Source organism: Diceros bicornis, chromosome 11 (genome assembly GCF_020826845.1).
Source record: "Diceros bicornis minor isolate mBicDic1 chromosome 11, mDicBic1.mat.cur, whole genome shotgun sequence".
Taxonomy (NCBI): Eukaryota; Metazoa; Chordata; class Mammalia; order Perissodactyla; family Rhinocerotidae; genus Diceros; species Diceros bicornis.
This window is the reverse complement of record NC_080750.1, coordinates 39,909,946-39,933,212: the sequence shown is the minus strand read 5'-3', so window position 1 is coordinate 39,933,212 and position 23,267 is coordinate 39,909,946. Positions and strand designations below refer to the sequence as shown.

Sequence of the window (23,267 nt, the reverse complement as noted above, 5' to 3'; positions counted from 1 at the left end):
GAAGAGAGAGAGAGGGAGTTTGTTAGTTTGATAGCAGAGTCTCTTTGATCCCTGGGGAGGTTGAATAAGTCTGTAGATGATCTTTATCCCTTCATCAGTTGTAAAACGCTTCCTTACCAGGGTGTTCCCTTCTCCCTTACCTGTTACAATCTGTGAATCTGTTTTATCCAGAATGCCTTCTAGGGTGTCTATAAAAGGAAGTGTCAATGGAAAAAAGTTCACTACTTCTCAATGCTTGTTAATAAATAACATTTTTTTCAGTGTTGGGTCATGTGGATCAGCTGACAGTTTTAACACATAGTTGTTTCCAGAAAATAATTTAGTTGCGGTGAAAACGTTAACAACAATAGCTACTTTTTACCGATCACTTGTTATATGCCAGGCTCTATGTTGCACACATCACAAGCATAATTTCCTCCTCACATATAGATGAAGAAACAGAGGTTCAGGGAGGTTAAGTGTCTGGCCCAAGACCATACACGGCAAAGTCAGAATTTGAATCCCAGATTTGATTCCAACCCCAAGGATTTACTCATTTTTGGAATGTTGCATGTCATTTTTATTCTAAATAAATGATGGAAAGCCCTTTAAAAAAAATAAATTAAAAAAATAAAATAATAAAATAAATGTATATATGTAATATATAGCAAAACTATTTACATGATCACAAACTGCATTTTTCTCATGAATTAATCTTCATTTACATTATTTATTCCAATGCATTCCTTTGCAAACAGACCTATTTTTTTGCTATGAAAAACCTAAAAAAGAGAACTAAGCTTTTTATACAGAATACAAACTATTTAGCAGCTTTTAAATCGAAGCATCTTTTACCCTCTTTATAGTAGCTCCTCTACATTGCCTTCTGGGTTAATGGACAGAGAAACATGAGAAAAGAGCTATAATAACCCACAGAGATATAAGGTTTGTTGATCATCTGGAATGGAGCAGACACATTAAGAGCCCTTTACTCTTTCCCAGCCCTGGCCTGGTGGTTTTACTGCCTGGAAGATGGGTGTGTTAAAACCAAGGCCCATGAGTCATGGAATACATAACACTCAGCAAAGTGCTGATTATGCCTGTGTTGCCACATGTCCTTAACCTCTCTCCTTGGGTGTCAGGACCCTCCCAGGCCACCTCCCTTTCCCTTCCAGGCAGACACACCCATGACCTGCTTTTACAACTGGGCTCTGGGGGCCCACACCCCGGGCCTGGTTCCTATCCTGACAGGGAATGGCTAAGAAGCTTCTTGGCTAGAGCACAACTGGCACCGAAATGCCCAAGAACTTCTGTTCTGATGTCCCAAGTTGGCTGCCCAGATGCTGTCATAGTTCTTTCAGTTTCTGTAGACTGATTCCTGATGTGACCTGGAATTTTCCTTATTTTTCCCTTTTGTGCCCTCTTCTCACATTACTCCCACCTAACTCTAATATTCCTGTGTCCCTGATTTCTGCTTGCTGCCTAGTTTCACCTGTTTACCAACTCTGCCCTTCCCATCCCATGGATCCATGATCCTGTGCTGCTCACCATGGCTTCCCCAGACCTGGCCCATTCCTCTGACTATCCTCTCTCTTATACTCTCAACTTTGCCTCAGATTTCCCAGCCCCAGCTTCTTCTCGGTCTCAGGGATTCAGTTCAGGGGGAAAAAACACAATTAAAGGGACTGGAGGGATCCAAGTGGGGAAGAGAGTGAAAGCAAGCAAAATACGCTTTGCAAATATTTCCTTTACTAAACAAGTTCACTTTGTTAGGCTGAAAATAACATTTAATAAACTAATCAACTTTTTTTAAAGCCCAAGCTCATTAAGTAAGTAATCAGCTAAGATCAGAAATAGCACTGTAGGGCCTGGCCCAGTAGCATAGCGACTGGGTTCGTGCGTTCTGTTTCAGTGGCTTGGGGTTCGCCGGTTCGTATTCTGGGCGCAGACCTACTCACCGCTCATCAAGCCATGCTGAGGCAGCATCCCACATAGAAGAACTAGAAGGACCTACAACTAGGATACACAACTATATGTATCAGGGCTTTGGGGAGAAAAAAGAAAAAGAGGAAGATTGGCAACAGATGTTAGCTCAGGGCCAATCTTCCTTAAAAAAAAAAGAAAGAAATAGCACTGTAAATGTTTTGCTGATCATAGCTAGGCAATTGTTGATCTACAAACTTTAACAAGTACAAGCTGATGTGTGTGTGTGCGTGAATCATGAGCCCACATCACATACAGATCCACATGTAAACTATCACAATTCTCAAAAGAAACAAATACACAAAAAGATCAATAGTATGAACAATGGTATACAAGTTATCATCTAACCAATATAGCTAAATTTTAACCTAACTTCAAAGTCACTTGATCTTTAAAAATGAGGATTATTGAGGCTAAATAAAATGAAGAAACAGCATATTTCTTTCATTAAGGAATACCAGCTACTCTTATTCTTAGCTCCAATGATGGCCCCCATTAGTCAGTGATAATGGGCCTGAATTTCAAATACTCACAAATTCTAAATAGGACGCTCAAATGCTTTCAGAATGAAAGATCTACATAAATCACATAATCATACCTCAAGCTAACAAACGATTATTCTTCATAATAAACACAAATGTTTCTCTGTTGGGAGATTAGGTTTGACCTCATCTTAATATTGTTCTATGTCCTATACACATGCATGTATCAATAGATGATTATTTATGCTACTTTGGTTAGAGCCTAGTTATTTCAAGAAAGTCACATGAGTACAATCATACTTCCAAATCCTTTGGAATGCTAATTTAAAGTGGCATTGTGGAAAAAAACAAGTTACTAAGTAACATTTTCCATCACACAGAAGGGCAGGATTTAGTGATCTTAAGCCAAATTCCACTTAATATACCAAATAACTACAACAAAAGTAAGTTTCCATCCAGTTCTTGTTCATTGCTTAACAGCTGTGTCTTTCAATTTGGGGTATTCCTTGCATATCTATTCCCACGAGAGACCTATACTGAGTCATTTCTTTTTATATTAACATAACAGCCTACTAATATATGTGTACTTGCACAAGTTGGTTAACGTCAGCTCCAGTCCTGAACTCCAGAGACTTGTCTAAATCTGGGATAAAACAGGATAGAGCAGGAGCTATATCTACATTCTATACCTCCTTGGGACCAAATAAACTCTAGTAATTCCTGCAATACAGAAACACAGTAGAAGCATCAGTCAATAAAATAACATAATAAACTAACCCCTAAGTTAGGTATATTTTTTTAGTTTAGGTATATATGGAAAGGACCTAAGAGCAATGATCTATATCATGATATTCCAGAGAACACTGTCATTTCAACCACAGCAAAAAGAGACTTATCGCCGACCATACAGTGGGAAAGTTGCTGATCTTTCAACATGTTCAACCACTTTAGAGTCTTATAGAAGCACAGGCTAATGCCTTAGCCCTCTAAAGAAGCACAGCTTTGGTTCTGCTTTACTTTCTACTGTCAAGTTTACAGCTACCTGAAAAGCTGAGGAGAGAGACATACATTTTTAAAATGTTAACAAACATCACTTTACTAAGATATTAAGAAGGTTAATCAGAGTTCTCTAACACTTCCCAACTTTCCATCTCTCAAAGATTTTACTTAACTTCTCTCTGACAAGGCACAGACAGAAAGAGTGAAGATGGAACAGAGCAAGAGAATGAGTTCCCCAGGGAACAGATAGAAATGCACATCTCAAATCCATGTATAAGTAAGTACTTTATACTTCTTTAATAGAGTCAGGCTACTTGGAGCTCTACACAAGATACTATACTTAAAACATTATCTAGGAGTTGATGTCAAGATGGCGGCGTAGGCAGACTCTGAACTCACCTCCTCCCACGGACACAACGAATTTACAAGAACTCTTGGAACAATTACCCCTGAGAGAGAACTGAAAACTGGATAAAAAGAACCCCTGCAACAAGGGACAGTCCTGACTGAGGTGGAAGAGGCAGAAATTCCTTTCTGGAGAGAAAAAGCCACCTTCGCAAGCCGCAGCACTTCATGGCCAGCCAGGAGCAAGCTTAAGGTACACAGCCTTCCGTAGAGGAGTGGGGGACTTGAGCAGGGACGCGTCACTGCTATAAGCATCTTTTGGGCACAGCACAACCAAGACGAGTGTCATAATATCTGGCTTGGCTGGCTACTAACAACAACAGGGAATATCTCCAGAAAAGCTACCAGACATAAGGCAGGAAAAAGCCAGCTCTTAAAGTGTTCATGCACAAATTCACCTGTTTTGGAAAGCAACCTAAAATCACCAGAAAGAAAGACGCACAATCCTTTGGTGAAAAGAGACTCACCTGATAGGCTCTGGGTGCAACACAGTGAGAGGTGAGATGTCTCCAGTGACTGAGACATTGGTGGCAGTCATTATTGTAACCTAGTACAGGTGTGCTGACACAGATGCTGGCAGACCGCCATTGGAGTTCTTCCCCTGTCCTGTTACCCCAGGGTCTGCCCCACCCACTAGAGCACCGATTTAATCCAGCTCAGCCAGGGCAGGGAGCCTGCCCTAGGGACTGGCCCCACCCAACAGCAAGCCCTTGGGCAACCTGTGGGCCTGCATAGGCTGGGTGCCTGGATACCCTGCAGCCAGGTGAGTGGGTCCACCTCTGCAGGGTAGAGCATGCATGAGGAGCAGATGGAATGTGTGGGGTGTTGGCAGAGTGTGTGGGGCCTCTGCAATGGGGTAACTGGGTCCACTTCAGGGGGTCGGGGCACACGCATAGGGCAGGACCATGATGATCGTGTGTGTGGCCCTGTGGGTGGTGGGGCTTGTGCTGCAGAAGACTTGCACTTCTCAAATAGCCAGGTAGGGGATCGGCTCCACCTTCTAAAGCCTGAAACAACTGGGTGCTCCCATGCCTGGGGCCAGCCCCACTCCGCTGCAATCATGAGACCTGACAAGAGTCTTGTAGGCTGGAGGCCTAGAGCAATTGTAAGCCCCTGAGCCTAGCAACCAGTCACACTGGGGGCCTACTCACTTAACAGAAAAACTGAAACAGGAATGTACTATTAGACCTTGCAGCCAACTGTGCTGAGGCTCCCCACACCCAATAAAGTGACTGCAGAGTCCACAGCAGCCACACTCAGCTGAGCATTACAACCAGCCAGCCAGGGGGACAGCCCAGCCTCCCTGGGCACCTGCACCAAGAGCAACACTGCCACAACAGAAGGACACACATAGCCAACACAGGGGTCACTCCTGGAATATTTGGAACTGGTGACAAAAGGAAGTATACTGCTGGGCCTCATAAGACATCTCTTACATAAGGCCACCTCTCCAAGATCAGGAGATGTAGCTGACCTTCCTAATACATAGATATAAGCACAGAGAAAGAGGCAAAATGAGGAACCAAAGGAATACATTCCAAGCAAGGGAACAGGACAAAAACCTCAGAAAAAGAACTAAATGAAATAGAAATGAGCGATCTACCTGACAAAGACTTCAAACAAAAAGTTATAAGGATGCTCACTGATCTTGGGAGAAGAATGGATGAACTCACTGAGAACATCAACAAAGAATTGGAAAACATAAAAAAGAACCAATCAGAAATGAAGAATACAATACTGGAAATGAAAAATTCACTAGAGGGGCTCAAAAGCAGAGTAGAAGATACAAAAGAATGATCAGCAAGCTGTATGAAAGACTAGAGGAAATCACCCAAGCTGAACAGACAAAAGAAAAAAGAATTAAAAAGAATGAGGACATGGGGCCGGCCCGGTGGCGCAAGCGGTTGGGTGCGCGTGCTCCGCTGCGGCGGCCCGGGGTTCGCTGGTTCGGATCCCGGGCGCGCACCGACGCACTGCTTGGTAAGCCATGCTGTGGTGGCGTCCCATATAAAGTGGAGGAGGATGGGCACAGATGTTAGCCCAGGGCCAGTCTTCCTCAGCAAAAAAAAAAAAAAGAGGAGAATTGGCGGATGTTAGCTCAGGGCTGATCTCCTCACAAAAAAAAAAAAAAAAAAAAAAAAAGAATGAGGACAGTCTAAGGGACCTCTGGGACAACATCAAGCACACTAACATCCATGTGACAGGTGTCCCAGAAGGAGAAGAATGAAACAAAGGGGCAGAGAATCTATTTCATGAAATAATAGCTGAAAACTTTCCTAACCTAAGGAAGGAAACAGACATCCAGGTACAGGAAGCACAGAGAGCACCAAACCAGATAAACCCAAAGAGGCCCAAACCAAGACACATTATAATTAAAATGTCAAGAATTAAAGATAAAGAGAGAATCCTAAAAGCCACAAGAGAAAGGCAACAAGTTACGTACAAAGGAAACCCCATAAGGCTATCAGCTGACTTCTCAGCAGAAACCTTACAGGCTAGAAGGGAGTGGCATGATATATTTCAAGTGCTGAAAGGAAAACACCTACAGCCAAGAATACTCTACCCAGCAAGGTTATCATTTAGAATGAAAGGAGAGATAAAGAGTTTCCCAAACAAGCAAAAATTAAAGGAGTTTATCACCAAGAAACCAGTCTTACAAGAAATGCTAAAGGGACTTATTTAAGGGGGAAGGAGAAGACCACAAATAGGAATAAGAAAATTATCCAAAAAAATAAAAAAGCAATAAAATCACTGGTAAAGGCAAAAATATAGTAAAGGTAGCAGATTAACCAGCTATGAAGATAATATGAAGGTGAAAAGACAAAAAGTACTAAAATTATCTATTTCCATGATAAGAGGGTAACAGATACATACACAAAAAAAAGGAGGTTAGATATGAGATCAAAAACAAAATATGGGAGGAGGGGAGTAAAACAGTAGAGCTTTTAGAAAGAGGTCAAACTAAAGAGACCATCAACTTAATATACACAGCTATATATGTACATAATGTATGAACCTCATGGTAAACACAAACCAGAAACTTATAATAAATAAACAAAAAATTAAGAGAAAGGAACCCAAACATAATACTGAAGAAACCCACGAAACCACAAGGTAAGAGAGCAAGAGAAGAAGAAATAAACAGAGAAGAACTACTAAAACACCCAGAAAAAAAGTAACAAAATGGCAATAACTACATACTTATCAACAGCTACTTTAAATGTCAGTGGGGGCTGGCCCCCTGGCGCAGCGGTTAAGTGTGTGCACTCCACTGCTGGCGGCCTGAGTTCGGATCCCGGGCGCACACCGACGCACTGTTTGTCTGGCTATGCTGAGGCCACGTCCCACATACAGCAACTAGAAGGATATGCAACTATACAACTATCTACTGGGGCTTTGAGGGAAAAATAAATAAAATTATTAAAAAAAAACAACAGTCTACTAGACTATAAACTGTTCTTATAGACTACTACAAAAATTTAACACACACACACACTCCTCTAGATCATTATCATTAAACGTTTAAGTCCAGAGATCTTGCTGGTAGCAAATTATAAAATGTTTTAAAATTAGTGTATGTTCAAAGCTGCTTTCTAAGTTGCCTAGCTCTTCTAAAGTTATATTTCATATTTCCTGTTTTTCAGTTCAACAATTTATTGAACATCTTAAGATGCCACACTCTGTTCTTGGCACTGGAGATGCAGGTAAATTACAAATGGTCTCTGATCACAAGGAGCTTAATGAGGTTGGGAAGAAGATACTGTACATGTAATTTTAATACAAGGTGGTTGATGTAACAGTGAAAGAATACTCAGGGAACTGCTGGAGCACAGAACAGGAGCATGACAGAGGGCCGGGAAGGTTTTCTGGGGGAAATGATGTCCCAAATGAGTCCTATAGAAAAGGCGGCAGTTAACTAGAGGGAGGGATATTCCAGGCAGAAAGAAGACTAAGTGACCAAGGCAGAGAGGCATGAAATAGCACCATGGGCACTGCCCAGGGGTGGGGGTGGCACAGAACTCCAAGTAATTTTTCATTTCTAGAGACTAAATGAGAGACAGGGAGTGAAAGAGGCCAGAACATAAAGAACCCTGGCCTGTAGATGGCCAAATGCCACTGAAATGTGCAACTAGAGAAATGACCCAGACAGATCTGGATTTTAGATTCATTGCTCTGGTGACTTATAACGCAAGATGGCATCTCAGAAGATGAGAAGAAGTACAGGCCAGAGGCTACTTACTATAGCCTGGATTCTCCAGTGTCATTATTAGGAATGCAACTATTCCCGAACCTCCACTGTAGAACTATTCTGGGAATGCCATGAGATCACTGGACCCAGGGAACAGTTTGGAAACTCAAGTGCACCACTGGGCCCCTCAAGGTCTCCCCGCTGGCGACCCACCTGATCACAGACTGCCTTGGATGATGGTTGGTCGTATAACTAGCTGTCCCTGACAGACTGCAAGGTGTAGGTGGGCAAGCAGATAATCTTCTTCCATCAAAGTTTGCTTTTTAACTCAAGGTCTGGAATAGAAGCTACTAGTAAACAGCAGAACAGAACCTGTCAAATACGTTAATTATGCTGAATTCATACTGAAGTATCCTCACAAACAGAAGAACTCTGGACACCAGAGGCTTTTGTTGCCTTCATTTTTCCTAATTTAACATATAAAAAAGTACTCTACTTGCCAGCTAATGGGACACTTCAGTAAATAAAATGCTGTAGTGCAGTTCTGTCTATGCCACATTTCTCACCAGCCTTACAGGTTTTCTTGAGTTGCCTCAGGGGAACCCAGGGGCTACAGGCACACTAGTCATAGGAGTTTATGTCAGATTTTTGTCCATTTCCCAAGCCTCTGCAACTGCTCTTCATCTATCCCCAGCCTGAACAACTCACAGCAAAGTGCTAATGTATGAAACTCCAAAACAATGAAGAAGTGGCATTTATTCCTATCAACTGAAGGTCTCAGCCCTTACCTCACACTTAGCCCCACATCTCTGCCTTGCTCTGACTGCTTCATCTTTTTTTTTTTTACCATTCAAAAAAGCCAAAGCTGAGCATTTCTTCCCAATAACCCTTCTCTAAAATGTTCTTTTCCTTTCTATCATCAAAACCTCCTTTGTCCACAGTCAAGCTAGCAAAATCTCACTTTCTCCATTTTCCAGGCCATTTCCATCCATAAAAGTCCTTTCTCTTGACTTGATTCCTATAATCATTATTATTCATTTTGTAATAATGTATCTCATGTTGTCATCCAAATTAGATTATGCATCCTTTAAAAGCCCAGACCAAGGCTAATACATTTCTGTGTCCCACTTGTGATGCCTACAGTGATGTACCTTAAGTTTGGACTCGGTAAATCTCCATTTAACAATAATCACATTGACATCCACATGAATTTCTCGAACCAGTATATTTATTCATAAAGGTAACAGAAACGCCCTCAAGAACCTTTGGAAGTAGACAGAGACTGAGAGTGTTTTCCAGATTTATTTAAAAGGAAAAGTCAAGACTAAAGATTACAGTAAGAAACTTGTCCAATGTTAAAGAAATGGCTGAAACAACATAAGACCAAGAGTGTCCCCACTTTACAAAAGGAAGTGTTTAATAACTAAACACCATTCCCTCTGACAAAGTTATCCTTACCCTCAACTCAATATTTTTCTGCACTAAACAGAGGGTGTTATGCATCAGCACTAAAGGGGGGTGCTATGCTTCAGATAACCCAAATTGTCTGATAATGCTGAAGTCATTCATATTGGATATGGAAATGAATAATACGATTCTGGGACCAATATTTACTCCTTCACTAACGAGAAAGAGCATTTACACACTGCTGAATTAAGACACTCTTAACAGCATTCCAACAGCTTTGGAAAAAGCTTGCCCGGGACATAATTTAACAGGGCAAAAGATCCATCTACATAAAATCAAGAGGTTGATAATACATCATATGTCTTTGAAGAGGGGTACAGAATACTAAATGGATCACATCACAGATAACCCAGCAGGAATGATTACAATCAAAGGTACTATATACAAACAAACAAAATGGGGCCCAGAGCAAAGAATACATATTACAATAACAGACTTCTTCAGCCAAATGAAATGACTGGGGCTGAAAATGTTCTCAATATAAAACATCTGACTGTGTGCTCCTACCAGTTTAAAAAATGAGCACAAATAATTAAATAAACTAAAATATATACACATACTAATATACAAATATACTATCTACATTATAAACACAAAATAGAAATATTTTAAAGATAAAGATAGAAATAGACCTTCTAAAATATTCTTCCCATACTCAATGGACTATGGGGCACATCCGTCAGGGTTCGCCACCCCACTTTGGAGCCAGTGCTTTAAAATGCTTCTAAAAGTGCAAAGCCAAAATTAGTTACTCTAATTATCTGGAAAAGTTCTGAATTACTTTCTTCCCTTTGCTAAAGCAGATGTGCCCTTAATATCCAAAGCAAAGTCATTAAGATTCTAACAGTAAAAACCAGAGAATGGAAAATGCATAAAAAATCTTAGAAGCTTTACACTGGATAGTGACAAGAAGCTACAAAGTGTAAATGACCCAGAAGCAGAATTGATTTTGTTTTTGATCTAAACTGTGTCCCCTATAATTGCTGTGATTTACAGGCTCAGTGCTTTAACCCATGTGCTGTTTCCGGCCACAGGAAGGAACTGGGTAGTCATTAAAACACTGTCACACAAATAGCCACTTACCAGCTCACCTGAGGAATGTAATGTTGGACAAGTAGTAAAGAATGTCAATTTTATTTATTTTACTACTTGCAAACTCTCTCAGGAAAGGGGTGAGCTGGTAAATTTTCTGAACATTCAAACCTTAATTATACATACAAGCACATCAGAGAAGAGTCACCGAGAAGTCAAAATGAATTATCAAAAAACTTTTATAATCAGCTTTGTAATGAATTCAGATAACGCCAGGCATCTTCTTTCCTTAAATTACACAGGGACCACCAGCCTGAAACATGATAGAGCATAGCGGCCAAGTACACAGGTCTTGAGGTCAAGGGACCAAGGTCTAAGTACTTGCTTGGAAACTCACTAGTTGTATAACCTAACCAAATTATTTAACCTCTATAATTTTCCATTCCCTCATCTGTAAAATGAGGAAGCTAATACTAACTGCCTTATGGGTTTGTGGAGAAGATTAAACGATATAAGGCTTTTGAAGTATTCAACACAGCACTCGGTAAATATTTAATAAAAGTGTATTTTAGTATTGGTAGAGTGTAAGGACTGGATGAAAGTCAGCAGGGAGGAGGGAAAGAGAGAGGATGTAATCACGGTCAAGTATATTGCAAAGTGATGTAAAAGTCACTTTAAGGCCAACTGCCGTTCTTCTAAAAATATCTGAGGAACATACATGTTCCCTAGTTGCTTTTGTGAAAACCGTGGTTTTTAACCAGATACTATTCTAGGAAAGCAAGAAGAGGACATTGTTTTTCTTCCTACCCAAAAAGATTTTCTTCCCTATGTTTCTGGAAGCCTAGTTACCTGTCACAGCAGTGGGAAACTCTGGTTCAGTGTGATGGACTCTAGGGCTACCTAGACCAGCAGAGAAGGTGAAACTCATACATTACCTGCGCCCAGTGGTTTTTAAACACAATCATGCATGTTTCTGGGTCAACTCCCTGCAGGCTCACAGCCTGCTGGAGTTTGCTTTCTGTCGCAACCGATGACATCATAAACCTTCATAAATCAATGCTTCTAAGTCATATTTAATCTTCATGAAAATTTGGCAAGCAGTCACTAACTTTCAAGTATCACATTAGAAATGTAACTTCTTCACATTTCATTGTCACCTTCAGAAACCTGTAATGACAATAAAAAAAAATGCATCTCATTATGTTCATATATTAAACAGGACATTGACTTTTAAATTTAAATCAAAGCATAGACATTCTCAAAGTCCAACATAAGACAAAATATCTACAAAATAGACATTTCTACTCAATTCAAAGGTTTCTCTATTTTTCTCTCACCTTGCTACTAAAAATATAAAATAATGATGCTACCAAAGCTACATGCATAAATTAAACAATTATTGGGTTCATTCTCTCCACCACCACCAACCACAAACCCCTAGGCTATAATTCTAAATCATTCAAATCTAATTTCTATAATCAAGCAAGAAACTACAATGCCAATGTCTGTGGAGTTTAAAAACATCCAGAAACAGGAAAACCATTAGTTAACAGTGACAGAAATAAACAGCTTGATGCAACTTGGGATGGTTATAAAACAACACCCAGACTCCTGGGTCCAATATTATTGAATATTTTTAATCAATGACTGTCATAATGGAATTGAAAGCATTCTCAGTCATTTTGTGGCTACAAACTAAGTTAAGGTTTCTAGCTTCTCTGAAATATAATAGAATTCCAAGTAACCTTGACAAACAGAGACAGAAATGATCCATCAAAAACAAGATAGTGCTTACTAGGTGTGAGTATAAGGTAGCACACTTACAAATGAAAAATGAATTACGTGGATAAAATATGAAGAAAGTCTGACTATAACAGAGCCAGAAGGGAGAAAAAAGATATTGAGGTCATAGAGTGTACAGTGAATACAATGCAGTGTGTGGTGCTAACTCTCTGACAAAAGCAATAAGATAGTGGTATTATCTCACCAGTTGGATCAGCCCATAAAAGGACCGGGTACAGTTCAAATATTATTTTTTTAGTATAGAGATTGGAGAGAGTTCAGTGAAAAGTAATTACATTATAATTATCAGAGCACTGGAAAACAAAATCCATGATAAAATTTCCAGACTTGTAGTGCCAAAAGAAAAAAAACAAACATGGTTATTTTCAACTGAATAACATGAAGGGTATTACAAGGAGAACACTGATCAACTGTTCCTCCTACAAACAGTAAAATGTGAGAAAGAGGGCTTAAGGTAACGATTCAGGTTAGACTTATGGGTCAAGCTCTTTGTGGGGAGTGGAATTAAAAACTTGAAAATAGTTAAGGAATAATTGCTTCTGTTGGGGGGTGGGAGGCTAACCTTTAACGTTGAAACATTAAAGGATCTTTGAAAAAAAGTTAGGACGTAAGAATAGAAAACTTGCAAGAATTAATAATTCCGAGGAAAAAAACATTTTTTAAGGAGAATGGATGAGGATTCAAGTATGCAGAAAGAAGAAGGCCTGTTAGAAGATGGACTGCACAAATTATATACCTGAGGGAAACAGCTTGTATGTATCTTCTATGACTATATTTTATTATTTAAATCGGTGAATTCCCCAACGTATAATTCCTAATAATACAAATTTGTTGTTTTCAATAAGCCATCATTCACTGCCAGCCATGGCCCTTTACCACTGAGAGGTATGTTTTGCTGGGCCCATCTGGTGTTTTAAAATTCAGGAGTGGCCGCCCCACGCATGCAGGGTATGTGTTCCCCGTCCCTACAGGCCTCTCCACTCCCTACGATCTTGCAGCCAGCCTCTTCACCTCATTTTGGTTGCCAGGCTAGACCTTATAGATAACATCTCAGCGTACAGCCGTATTTTAAGTGATGACAGACAAAACAAGTTCTGACTCAACTTCCTCATTGTCCTAAACATAATACTTCTGTGAAAATGCCAAGGTCTTTTATTCAGATGATGTAATGATAACAATGAGAAAAATCAGAGCGTTTTGGTTTATCTTAGAGGTTGAAAAAGTAGAAGACTCCTTGAGATTCCTTCCAGCTCCAAGATTCTCAGGTTCTTCTTCAAAGGTATGAGGGGAACATACATCACGCCAATTGCCTCTAACTGAAAATTAGACATATGCTCTCTAAGATCCTTTAAGTTAGTTCTCAAAGGGACTTTACATGCAATCCTTTTAGATAGTGAGACTGCATGACAGACAGGATAAATATCTTAGTTAACGTCATAAATTTACAAGTTAGTTTGATGGAAATAGAGTGTAAGGCTCTTGATTCCCAGTCCAGCATTTTTTCCAGAAAACTATATTCTCCTTTCTCCTGGCTATAATCCCTGGCCCTATTCCTTTAAGGAATCTGTAACCTCTCTGAGAAAAGTGCATCTCACTTGGTTGATGCTTATTCGATCATACTTTTGAGGCAGATGCCTGAAGAATCTAAAAGTGTCATGAATACAGAAACCACAACATCGAGAAAATTTGAGAGAGAAAGGAGAAGTCTCAGGCAAGTCAAGCGAGCTATGTTTGAGAAGGGAGAAACTATGCCAGAAGATCCTCTCAATGAAAATACTACCTAACACACCCAGAGACCCAAGAGCTGGGTATTTCCACTCTCTCTCTTATTCCCATGTTAGAGTATTAAAGCAGTGGCAGGTCCCCAGGGCCATATAAAACTGAAAGAAAGAGATGGCTCCAAATTTAAGAGAGATGTAGAAGGACGTATTTCCTCAAGCACCAAGGTTTTCAATATATTTCTGCATTTGCCTGTTATCAGACTTTACTTTCCTCCTTTTTTTGCATTTTTCCATCTCAAGCTTTTTATTTAACTCTCAGATCAAAGCTAAAAGTCCCAAGTGAAGAACAGAGGACAAAACCGAGCAAAAAGCCATGAACAGGTAAGAGGCTGCAGTCACTAGCAGGTGTGCTTGTGTCATGCGTATGGTATTATTAGACAGTTCCCCTTTCCTGCCCTCTGTTCTCTTCAGGCTAAGGTGTCTGATGCTGGGAATGTTTAGAGTAAAGCTTGCCACTGCTGGCACATATTCAGCCTATTCTTCCTGTAAAATCACACACATATCTCCTCAAACGTCATGCTTGAGAGAGAGCTCTATAAATCATTCAGACCCTAACGAGTGATTTTCTCTTTCTTCAAACAAACCACCAACACCAAAAAAAATACCCAAAGGATTCTTCTTCCAACAGTGGTTGCATGTGGTTTTGTGGTGTGATTGTTGAATTTTTTGGCAGTGAGAGAGATCAGCTATCAAAACACACGCTTAACACCCTAATATATCAGCATAGATTCTATACTGCAAAGACATAACTGACTTTATCATTTCCAAAGACATTACTGAGCAGTCACATTTATATATATCATTAATATTACATATAAAAATACTTTCCACCTAAGGAAAAAGAATTCTATTAGATTATTGTTGGAGACAAAGATAACTGATGTATGAATTATATTTATTTTATTTGCCCTCTTTTGAAAGTATGATATCTTTTATTTGACTATGAAAAAAGCACAAGCACATGCTTCCATATCACAGAATTATAAAATATACCATACAATCATAAAAGGTTAGATTCTAGTCATCTACATTACACCTCTTTCCAATGTAAAAATTCCTTCAACCTCATACACAAACACATGGATGAGGTGAACAGATTAGTGGTTACCAGATGGGAAAGGGATGGGGGGAGGGCGAAAGGGGTAAATGGGCACAAGTGTATGGTGACAGATAAAAACTAGACTATTGGCAGTGAACATGATGCAGTCTATACAGAAACTGATATACAATATCATACACCTGAAATTTACACACTGTTACGAGCCAATATGACCTCAATAAAATAATTTCTTAAAAAATTCCTTCAATCTCATTCCCAAATAGACTGACATTTTTATCTAATTTCAGACTCTTTCGAAAACTCCAATACTTAGGAAAGCTATAAATGTGTCAAATCACCTTTTTTCCAGAACTACCAATGACTATAGTTTAACGTATCCCTCTTTCATTATCAGACTGAACTTACAATGTAAACATTGTGACATTTAATTATATATTATCTCATATAATCCTTCAATTCTTTTATCTACTTAAACATAATATCTCCTAATAACAGATTATAAAAAATTCCTTAAGGGAAAGAATGGATGGCCACCTTAAGGGGAGACAGAACCAAGGGAACATTTTATTACAAAAAGTAATCATATTTGCAGGCCTAATGGGAAGGAACTAATGAACATAAAGAATTTGAAGATACAAAAAAAAAAAGAATTTTGATGGAGCAAGAGAAGCAGAAGAAAGGTGAGGTCAAGAACACAGGTAAGAGGGGCCGGCCCCATGGCCTAGTGGTTAGGTTCAGCATGCTCTACTTCAGCGGCCCAGGTTAAGTACCTGGGTGCGGACCAACACCACTCATCAGCAGCCATGCTGTGGCAGCGACCCACATACAAAAGAGAGGAAGACTGGCACAGATGTTAGCTCAGGGACAATCTTCTTCAAGCAAAAAGAGGAAGATTGGCAACAGATGTTAGCTCAGGGTGAATCTTCCTCAGCAAAAAAATAAATAAAAAAAAAGAACACAGGTAGGGAGCATAGAGATAAAAGAGAAGTAAAGCCGAGTCTTTCCATAGTGAGTTACCAAAGCAGAAGTAATGTCTTGAACTTGATGGAAAGTCATGGCAGGCTCCCTTCCCACCTTTCCCTCTTCCCTCCTGATATTTCTCTGGCTGGCTTGTGAAAATGGTTAGAGAGTTTAGGTGGATTTAAAGTGGAGGGCAAAGGGTTAGGGCTAAGAGTTTTTAGCTCAGTCCACCAAGCGTGGAAGTTGGAAAACTTGAAGTCCCCACTTGGGGACTTGAGCTCTGAACTGGGAGACAAGGCCCCAGGACTCTAGTTCCAGCTCTAACCAGCTGTGAGACCTTAAGTAAAAATGGGGCTCTTAGGTGGGTAGTTAGGACTAAATGATTATTTCTTAGGTCTCTCCCAGGTCAAAAGTCATAATTTTACATACTTTATTGCAACTGTTTTACTAATTGGGGAGGGATAATCAGATAATCATTAAAGAAGGATAATGGCATACTGTACACAAATCTTTGTAAGAAATTCTAGTTGTAAATGGGATTCTATCTGTCATCTTTTTATGACTAAAGCATATTTCACTTAAGGAACCCAAAGCACAGGAATCAACCATCTCAAATATAATTCGTGGTTGGTTGGTTGCTTTTTTTCTGAGCAGCTGCCAGTAGAAAAACTCATTTTTCAGAATGCCCTTTGGAATGCCCTGAATTGGCTGCTACTAAATAAATAAAAAGTCTATTATTGTAAATGTGCTTCTCATGTAAAATTCCATCTAAGGGTGAAGACTCTTCAAATATTGGGAACACCTGAAGAGAGGGGCACTCTGTGCCCTCAATTATAACTAATAGCAGTGGGGGGAATTCATTTTGGGTCAAACTACCTCAGGCAACCTCTACTTAGAGCCTAATAAAATCCTGTTAAACCTAAATCCTCCCCGCACTCTAATCCTCTGGCCCAGTTTCCTTTTCTCTCTCCCTGTCATATCACATGGCAATGCTGGGCTATGGAAAAGAAAGCAGGCATCTAAATAGCCCCTGACTCTCCTGGACCTTGTCCTAAGCCTCCTTCAACTTGCCATAGTTCGACTCTGGCTCATTCACTGTTCACTGTCCATCGTTCCAGTAAAGCAGTATCTTGCTTTTTTCCACAAAGTTGTAGGTCACCAGTTAACACATAAATTGTGCACAAAGAAAATTCTCTCAACACATACATTCCAAATTGTTTCAGGCTTTGATAAACATATACTTCAAAACAGTAACAGGATTATGGAAAATTGTTAATAATGCCATGAAGTAATTCCACCATGTTTTACATCTTAATTTCACTAGAATAGCCTGCCAACTAGGTCATACCCAAGTGCCATGCAACTGACTGATAAGCAGAATAAATGGAGAAGAAAAATTAAAACTAATATTCAAATTCATTACCTGAAATTTGTTTGGGGGACTTAATTTTTAAGGCTATTTAAGAACCTAAACACCTACTGGCAAGGATTTGAAATGTAAAAATTATAGCTTTTGAAAATTATAGCAAGTGTTGAGACATCAGCTCGCTGATGACTGAACAGAGAAGTTTCTTATACACATGGAGGGACTTGTTGAAACATGAAAACTGGACCTTTCTTGGGGAAAGTCTCCCCAACAACTCAATCAATCACTATAATCTTGTGATTATATGCACCATCCTTTCACAGCACTATTTTGTCGAAAGCTATTAAGGGACAACTCAGTTAAGATTTCTGCCACAAAATCCTAAAATTTAGCTAAGGTAAATGTGGAAATAAGATTATCTGAAAACTTCTACGGAGTAGTATTTCAAAGCAGAGGTTTGAGGTAGATGCTCTGAATTTCTCTAAGAAGAACCTTCCCATCCTAATGAAGTTCTTCTCAAGAAATGTTTCTGGAAAAAAAAAATATTTTAAGTTTTTGACCAACACGTCTTGGTCATTTTCTCTGGAAAAGTAGGTGCCTTTGGGAAGTTATGCTGTTTAGTTTCATATCTGTTTTTATAGCTCTATCAATCAGAATTAGCTCCCTACTAGCAGTCTTTCAAATGCTTTCATGTGAAAATTTTCAGATATGCAACCCGTAGTGTAATCAAGATGATGTGATGATTACCTTTTGGAATAACAACATGAAAAGCCTCCTTTCCGAAAATGTCCTTCATCCATGCATGGCATAAGACGTACTAAGTGCAATGAGTGAAGTAACAATAAAATTCCATATATACCCATGAATCTCATAAGTTGTGAGCATATTTTTCTGGAGAGAGGTGGCTATAGTTTTTAGCCAATTCTAAAATGGGTCCACCAATTGCCCCCCTTTGAAAAAGTTTAAAAGCCACTTTAAAGATGCATTCATGGCAAAACAATGAAGAGTCCCAAAACAGAAGGTAATAGCCAGTTCTGAAGAGATAGTTGTGGAATTTTTGTGACTTCAATGATAACAAAAGTTCTGTTTCAGCAGCTTGGGGTTTGTTCCAGCCTGTGAGTAACCATGCTCTTGAATAATAATCAGTTCAGGCCTCGGTGTCTTACAAATTTCATGGCTGGCTAGGCACTTACATTCCTACCCAAAACACTGCAAGCTGAGGCATCAGAGTGATTAACATTTATTATAATGTTAGCAACAGGCTCAGGAGTCAACAACCTGCTGGTCTCTAAAACATGTCCTATGCCGATTACAACAAAGCACCTTTCTTCACCAGTCTATGAAATGAGCCATGAAAAGTTCGGTGACTTTTTGTACTATAAACATGACAGAAATGGAGTAAACCATTGGTTCTTGAGCTATTTGATACAGGTATCCTGCCTTCAGGTAGGTGGAATAATAGAAGCACTTATATGGTAACGTAAGACTATGAAGTTCTAATTTCACATTTCTTTATTTTTTATGAACATAAAAATAATGTAAGACTTCCTTATATGTAAATGTAATAATACTGCTAACAAATGGTACCACTGTTGTACCAAGATTTAAAAGACTATGTTTTTTTCATCCATGCATAGGTAAAAGATTCTAGAAGTACATAATAAAAATCTATGGGTTTAAAGTAGTTTAGCACTCACATACATATTATTGCCATGATCAGTTTATTCTCAAGATATGATGATACCACATCATATTGATAAAAATAAAAAGCAAGATCTTCTAGAAGCACTAAAAAATTTCATGGGGAAGAAAACGTTAACTTGAAATCTCTCCCTCTTGAGCAACAACTACGTGGGCCTCAGTAGTATACAATCTAGGTCCAGATCTACACATATCAAGAGGTGACTTACAAAAAGTGAAAATGGGTGCATCTCATACACCTCAGGTGAGAGCATAAACTGGTGCTCTACCTACAGAGAGCAATTTGGCAACAGTCTTCAAAATTAAATTTCATCAGCCAAACCACTGCTGTGCACTTATCCTATAAATACACTTTCACCTTACAAAATGGCATACTGAATAATAGAAAGAGTTGACACTTACTGAGAACTTCTCTGTGCCAGGTACTATTCTAAATACATTACACCATTAACTCATTAAATCTTCCCAACAATACTGTGAACTATATTCCCCTCTTTCACAGATAAGGAAACTGAGGCATAGAGAGGTAAAGAAACTGGTCTAATCAAGCTCACACAAATATCCTGGGGTCTGACCCAGACACAGTCTCTTTTTTTTTTTTTTAATTTTTTGTTTATTGCAGTAACATTGGTTTATAACATTGTAAAAATTTCAGGTGTACATCATCGTACTTCTATTTCTGCATAGATTACATCATGTTCACCACCAAAATACTAATTACAACCCATCACCACACACATGTACCGAATTATCCCTTTTACCCTCCTCCCTCCCCCCTTCCCCTCTGGTAACCACCAATCCAATCTCTGTCCCTATGTGTTTGTTTATTGTTGTTATTATCTACTACTTAATGAAGGAAATCATGCGGTATTTGACCTTCTCCCTCTGACTTATTTCACTTTGCATTATACCCTCAATGTCCATCCATGATCAGACACGGTCTCTTAACCACTAGCACCTCTCTAACTAGATGTCCTTTGTAGCATTGTTTAGATAGTAAACAATAGGAAAGATCCTAAATACCCATCAGCAATAGTCTGGTTCTACAAATTATGGCCCTTTTATACAACGGATACTATGTGACAATTTAAAAAAAAAAAAAGGACACAGCTCTGAATGTATCGATATGGAAAGGCTGCCAGGATATGTACAGAATGGCAAGTACAGTATGCCACCATTTGTGTAAGAAAAAAAAGAAATGTGTTATTCTATATGCTTGTAAATGGAGGCGATCTCCGTGAAGATCCACAAGAATGCTAAGGTGGTTGCCTCTGCAGAAGGGCACCAGGTGGCTGGGGACAGGGGAGGCAGGGAGACTTGCTTTTCACTGTGTACCCTTCTTCACTATTATAATTTGGTACCATTTTATGTACTACTTAGCAAAAACATTTCTTTAATTTAACAAAATAAAAGCAAAAGAACATCCTAAAGAAAAGCAAAGTACCATTGTCCAGCTTAATTGGACACTGTAGCAATTACAGTGGACTTCGAGTCTCTTCTTCGTCTCAATATGAAAGGAAAGTGCCTGTGCAATAATTACAGCCTGATGGGTATGAATAGGGAGAAAAGAGTACCCTAATATAATATGCTATTTGAATCAATTATAACGACCACAAATGTTTGAAAATATTTAATAGAAAACACACAAAGGAAGACCAACTACATCTACAGTTTTATGAGTTGTTAACTTTCAATGGAATAAATATGAATGAAAATGACATGCTATGTGTATAGTGATGGATAGTTATTACTCCCTGGATGGTGAACACGATGTAGTCTACACAGAAATCGAAATATAATGATGTACACCTGAAATTTATATAATGTTATAAACCAATGTTACCTCAATAAAAAATAAAAATAAATAAAAGAAAATAACACGCTTGGAAAGTGCAAAGAGTTCAGAAGCGTGGTAGTCTTATTTTTAAGGACCACTTTTTTAATGCTTATTTTAATATCATTGTGCAATAATACTTATTGGATTAAATTTATGCAGTTTACCTTCAGTTTATGGGGTTCCTAGCTCTAGGAATTTGGAAAGGTAATCTTCTGCCAAAGTTTTTGTCAGTCTAGGATCAGTGGTTCTCCAAATGTAGTTGAAGGAACCCTAGAGTTCCCCAAGACCCTTTCCTGGGGTCCCCAAGGTTCTCAACAATTTTTAAGGACCTCTTCTTAAGAAAAAACAAATCAAAGTAAATATAGCTCACTATGAAGGTTTCTCATATCCAAAAAAGCTTCCAGCATTGCCATTTACTATAGTTATACTTGAGCAGTTTCATCACTATTCACTACAACTTTTTTAACTATTTGGCTTTTTTTAATAGGATTTTTTTTCTACTTGAACAAAGCCTACTCTTTCAAACTAACATTTGCCCTGAAAACCAAAGATCATTATGCACCTGTAAGTAAGTTTCTTAAACTTTCTCTTTTGAAAATATTGTATTCATTAACAGCTGAACTCGCTGCTCTAAAGCCTTAATTTTGCCACAAGCACCATTCTGTGGAATTCAAACAGAACTTGGTGAGGGACTGGTTACTCCTGAATAGAACAGTGCTTCATCTCAATGAGACGTACATTCTCTTTCTCTCTCTTTCTCTCTCGTGCACGGAGATGCACACACGTGCATGCACACACACAAAAGTCTAGCTCCGCCCACAGATTAAATACTGATCATTAGTTGCTAACTTTTCAGAGACTCTACAATAAAAAAGCCATGTGTAATTTGCAATTAAGAAAGGGTAATGGAGGCTCTAATTTCTGCTTGCAGGTCCCAAATTTAGATTTACTGTGATGCCTGTCCAAGAAATAAAAGTAAAAGCTGAAATGACTTATATTAAGCAGTTCCTCTGTTGCAGCAAGGATGGCTTATTGACTGGATGGCTGCCAGCCCCCCAAGCAGACCTGCAGAGAGGCCGTCCTCACAGGGAGGAATGCATCAATTTATCTATAAGCCTCCAGAAGCAACTGGGTAGATCACAACTCTCCCATATTCTGCTTCAATTCATCTACACTTGCCTCTGGAGTGACTGGCACAGTCTTGAATGGTTTCAGGCTATCTACACTTCTTTAATTAAAACTCTTCTCCACTAAATTAACATGTGTGTTATCAATGTCTTTTGTACAGAGGGGAAAGAAAGAGAAAGCAAAACCAAGAGAAGAAAAATCAAAGACAGAATTTTATTTTATTTTGTTTTATTTTGTTTATTGCAGTAACATTGGTTTATAACATTGTATAAATTTCAGGTGTACATCATTATACTTCTATTTCTGCATAGACTACATCATGTTCACCACCAAAATACTAATTACAACCCATCACCACACACATGTGCCGAATTATCCCTTTCGCCCTCCTCCCTCCCCCCTTCCCCTCTGGTAACCACCAATCCAATCTCTGTCTCTATATGTTTGTTTATTGTTGTTATTATCTACTACTTAAAGAAGGAAATCATACGGTATTTGACCTTCTCCCTCTGACTTATTTCACTTTGCATAATACCCTCAATGTCCATCCATGTTGTCACAAATGACTGGATTTCATCGTTTCTTATGGCTGAGTGGTATTCCATTGTGTATATATACCACATCTTCTTTATCCATTTGTCCCTTGATGGGCACTTAGGTTGCTTCCAAGTCTTGGCTATTGTGAATAACGCTGCAATGAACACAGGGGTGCATGTATCTTTACGCATTGGTGTTTTCAAGTTCTTTGGATAAATACCCAGCAGTGGAATAGCTGGATCATATGGTAGTTCTATCCTTGATTTTTTGAGGAATCTCCATACTGTTTTCCATAGTGGCTGGTTTTGCTTCAGATAAATTTTGTATTTGGCACTATTTCTCCCTAAGGTTAGTGCTTCAGGTAGGAAATGATGAGCAAGAAGTGTAGACAAGGGTTCTTACTTTCCCCTCGAAAGCATCCTGCACTTTAGAGCTAATTAACTTCTAAAATCACAGGAGTTGTGAAGAGGGTATGGAAGCAAAAGAGGAATCCAGCTAGTTCCTTTATTTTTGCAAGAATAATTTATATAATATTAACATATATACCCATAATTCACT

The 23,267-nt window shown here is 38.9% G+C and overlaps 1 protein-coding gene across 1 annotated transcript in view; it reads right to left on the bottom strand.

The window, feature by feature from the left end:
* The window catches only part of FHIP1A (FHF complex subunit HOOK interacting protein 1A), a 221,794-nt gene that overhangs the window by 80,361 nt on the left and 118,166 nt on the right, over nucleotides 1-23,267 (bottom strand). The window contains exon 3 of the mRNA XM_058550191.1: nucleotides 11,472-11,703. Coding sequence (XP_058406174.1) covers nucleotides 11,472-11,576 — 105 coding nt within the window. The 5' untranslated portion in view covers nucleotides 11,577-11,703. The remainder of the gene's footprint in view (nucleotides 1-11,471; nucleotides 11,704-23,267) is intronic.